The sequence below is a fragment of the Anopheles cruzii genome, chromosome 3, assembly GCF_943734635.1.
Source record: "Anopheles cruzii chromosome 3, idAnoCruzAS_RS32_06, whole genome shotgun sequence".
NCBI lineage: Eukaryota > Metazoa > Arthropoda > Insecta > Diptera > Culicidae > Anopheles > Anopheles cruzii.
Window position 1 is genome coordinate 32,239,157 of NC_069145.1, and position 4,605 is coordinate 32,243,761.

General features: G+C 50.5%; 1 protein-coding gene across 1 annotated transcript in view; it reads right to left on the reverse strand.

Moving 5' to 3' along the window:
* Positions 1 to 3,863: 3,863 nt before the first annotated feature.
* LOC128270235 (rho GTPase-activating protein 100F) overlaps positions 3,864 to 4,605 on the reverse strand; it is a 29,799-nt gene continuing 29,057 nt past the window's right edge. The window contains exon 12 of the mRNA XM_053007637.1: positions 3,864 to 4,605. This exon is cut by the window's right edge and continues 892 nt beyond it. Coding sequence (XP_052863597.1) covers positions 3,864 to 4,605 — 742 coding nt within the window.

The following is a 4,605-nucleotide window of genomic DNA, read 5'->3' on the forward strand; positions in this document are numbered from 1 at the left end:
GATCCGCAGACGCCTCGCTTATGGCTAAGATCCTTTTTGTTTATCCCGCCATGCACACGTAATGCAGGAGTTGTTTGAAATAAAAAAACGAAAACAGACCAAAACCTTGGTTCAGACGGAGGGACCCACAAATTGATTGACCAAAAACCTTTCTCCTTAAACGTAACTCAGGCACGGTTACATTCGCGTGCGGAGCTGGCTACTGCGCCCGCGGCTTCCGTTGGGTTGGCTTCCGTTTGGCGCCCTTTAAGTGATGTGATAGCAGTGATGTGCAGTTAACAGACAAATGATTACTAGTGTTACCTACATCCATCGCGCGTGTGTACATTAAGTTGTATGTGCTAGCCTCTCGGAGAATACGTGATTGTGGCTGTGTGTGGGGTTTACTGAAGGGTTTTTAATACGTTCGCTTCGTTCGATTTTTTCTATATATTTTCTTTACCTAGCATTCCCATCACGACTTCACGACGTTTGCCATTATGCGTGTAAAAGTGTAAGAATGTGATTTGTAGATCAACGATATGAAACGGTATGATATTCGGTGTGCATTCGATGTGGCCGCGGGAACGGTGTACTGACCTGCGTACCTGCGTGGAGTGTAACTAGACAAAGCATAAACACACATTGCATTGCTTGGCATCACCTACATCATAGAGTGGGCTTTCGGCTCTTCCTAACGGCGACGGCAGCAGCACCAGTGGCAGCATTGATCGACGGTGGCAGCAGCAAACGACGGAGGGCAGTGGCGGCACAGTTTCGGAACATTTTGCAGCGATCGAGTCCTTTTTCCCCCCGCGGGGACATTCCCAGAATGGTCGAGTACAGACACACAGCTAGAGTCAGCGCAACCAATTCGAAGAGAGACCAGAGAACCAGAGTTCGATAGTGGTCGGAGGAGGTCCATTATATGAGAGATCAATGACGTTACGTGGTGGTTACGCTTTTCTTTAATTCGTTCATACGTTAAATGCTCGGGATCTTGCTAATATTGTGCGAGTATGTTAGTTGATTCTCACAGAGAAAAAGGTAGTTGCGAACCAAAACACTAGACTGAGTGTATGTATGGGAGTGTGTGACTTTGTTTCTTCGCTTGGTTTGCAATCCTTTCGGCGCAGTAAGCGATAATATGTTGGTTTTATTTAAAAACTATCGAATAATCTACCCGCACGGTAACGGTAGTAACGGTAGTAGCGTATTAATTGGTTATGCTGCACTAAACTATGCTCCAAATGACGAAAGTTTGACGAAGAGTTTAAAGTGTTAGATGACGGTAATAGAGACAGACAGACAGACAGGCAGAGAAGGAGAAAGCGAGAGAGAAACAGTTAGTGATAGAGAGACGGAGATAATTCATAGTTCGGTTCGGTTTTCCAGCCGAGCGCTAGGTAAAGCCGCCTTCCACGTATCCCGAATCAAATTGACATAAGTACGCGAAAAAAGGTTGACCCTACCCTCTTGGCCGGACCGGCCGTCGGGATCGTTTGTCGTTCCCACATTTCCGCGTGACCGAGACACGCTCGCACTTCCAAAACAATTATCCTATCCGTGGAGTGTGTGTGGATCGTGTTCCCGCGTGACCTCCCCGTCGGCTTAAAGCTTTCCAATCGAAAGTCTGACGTACGCCGGTACTTTCTTCCTTAACTAAGACACATGATGACGCGCAGGTCGACTCCGCAGGACATTGGGAAGGTTATTTTATATCTCTTTCCACAGAACCACAGAAACGGCAGAACAAACGCTTCGCGATAACGACAAAATCAAAAAAACATCCTACACTATCGACTACAGGTTTGCGGCAACGAATGCGAAGGAAACAGCGATCGTGTGCGATAGGATTACAACTACTACGTACTATAACAGGAACAAAACTGCAACACTTCTCGACGGCTCGGTGGAGTCTTGAGATTGCACTGCCTGACGGATAGCTCGGGAATTGGGGGAACCACGCTAACAAACTAACCAACTGTTTTCAGATAAACTTTTCTAATAGGCTGTGCCGGACGACGAATGGGGTAGCCTACCGTAGCACCAAGTCCCAGGATGCGACTTACACTCTCTCTCTCTCTCCCTTTCTCTCTCTCTCTCTCTTTCTCTCTCCCTCTCTCTTTCTCTAGTGGATACGACGTAATGTGTGATGCCTGTTTAATTCGTTTGTTTAAGCATCTGCTGCTCGTGTAGGGAGAGCATAGATAGTATGTTCGTTCGCGAATTTTGCATAATTTTCTACAATCTAACTCTTGGCGCGCTTCCGATAAACATCCCTGTTAGTAAGTTGCCTGGGTGTGCTAGTTAGTGTGACACAAAATTGACATAGAATGCGTTAAAACGAACGTACGGATTATAATAGCCCGGGTACGCTTCGCTGGCTTCGGGGCCAATAGTATAGTTACGGATCGCGGATACCCATCGTACGTCCCTAGAGCTTGAGAGTATACTGTAGCAAGAGGGCGCCACCATCAATGCGATCTCTGGATGACGGATAGGAATTCGTTGCCTTCGTTTCGCGATTAATACAAACTGCAGGGCCCTGGGGCTCGAGTCCAATGTTGACCGTCACCCCCCTTATGTACACACACTACCTAAGTGAATCCTTGCGATCCCACCGACCGATCTCTGACCGTTCACTATCATCAAACTTGAAGCACTTGAAGCTCACGCAACACGGAAAACAATTCAAATGCGTACAATCTAAGGCGTTTTGGGTTCAATTCGCTTAACAATGCGCGCTGCTACACACACACATCAGCCATCTTAACATTCTACTACACACAAACACACGCTCATACAGTGTCTTTTCTTCTCCCTCCCCCCCTCTCTCTCATTCTCGCACACACACACTAATAATTCTACCATCGACTTGCGCGCCCACTCGACTTGGATCCTTGAGCTCCTGAGTGACAACTGAAAAATTGAAGCCTCGACGATCCCCTTTAAATCAATCAATCTTCGCAGCAAGCTTTGCGGGGTGTGTGTGTTTGAATATCCTTAAATGTCAGTTTCTCCCTGTACACCCACAAAAACACAGCAGACGGTTTGGTGTGCCCGAGCGAATCGGCTCACACCCGAAAGGTTCGAAGTCGTCCTTTTTGCGACAGTGTCCAAACGTCACCTGCTCAGCTCAGTGTTTAATCTACTTCTTCGATCGGTGGCTTCGATCCACCGTCACGGGGCTTCTTCACCGACATTTGTCAGTCGTTGAAGTTGAGTAGGCTGTGTAGCGATTATATTACTGTATGGAGCTTCTCGGAACGACCGACGTTACGTTGCAAGCATTATTGTTCTCACCCTACACCGATAATTAAAGCGTATCCTCGTACTGTACGACTGTGTTGTCCGTTCTAATAATCCTACCATCCTATCTGTTCGCCGTGTTTTTTTTCTTTTTTTCTAAAGGTTAGACGCAACATCAATATCAACAACAAGGGGGAAAAACGCAGTACTCCTACTCATGGAAACGCAGATCGCTTTTGATTGTTCTACATCGCCCGGTTTCGCCCGGTTAGAGGACCACAGAGGATTGGTGTTTTTTGATTGGGTACGTTGAAATGGGTTCTCCTACTCCGTAGCGTCTCCTTACTGATCGGATGAAATAAACCACAAGCAACATGGCGACCAGGGAGCAACAAACGATCGAGCACAACACAAAAGGCCCGGGCCCGGGGATGTGGTTCTGTGTGGTTATGGTTAATACTGTTGGCGGTTGACCGATACAGCAGTCAGAAATGTCGTGGGTTTCGTATCCCACCGCTGTCACCATATGGTCACCGGTTGATAGAGGCCAGCCCAAGACCGCTCGGCGGTTGTGGTCGGATAAGAAGAAGAAGAAGGTAGACCGATACGGATACGGTCATGTCATGGGAGTCTTACTTCAGGTCGAACGAGTCGTCATTTATCTTGGAATCGCCATTGCGACCGTTACTACCGTCACCGGGGTTGTAGCTGGGCAGGAAGGGATTGGTGGATGCGTACTGCACCCGGTAAGTGGCGCTCGTGTCCATCGCACTACCCGCCCCCGCACCGCTACCACCGATGGAAGCGAACGGGCTGGTGCCGGTGCTGCCGGTGCTAAAGTACGACGACGAGAGACCGCCGGTGCCGCCGGACCCGATCGAGGCGCCACTCGTGGCCATCCCGCTGTACGAAGCGGACGAGAAGCCGGACGACTCGTAGTCGTACCCGCTGCCCTCGAGGTCACCAGCGGACGAGCCGGTGGTGCCTCCACCGTCACTCGTGGTGCTCGTGGAGCCATCTGCTCCTGCACCGCTCAGACTGCTGCCACCGGTGCTGCCACCGGTAGTGAGGGCTCGCAGCCTCTCGCTGATACCGTACGAGCTCGTCGTGCCCGACAGCAATCCCGACAAGCCGCCACTACCGCCACCGGAGCCTCCACAAGCCGCGTTGCCGGAACCGCCGTACGAGTAGATCGACGAGTTCTTCGGCAGCGTACCGTAGATGCTCATGCTGGTGACGGCGGCGGCCGTCGTCGTGCCGACCAACCCGCCCGCCGCCCCACTGGCGCCCGTGCCCCCCACACCCGAGTACCCCAGCGAGGAGCTCATCGCGCGGATGCCACTGCTGCTGCCGGCGCTGCTGCTGCTGCCGCTG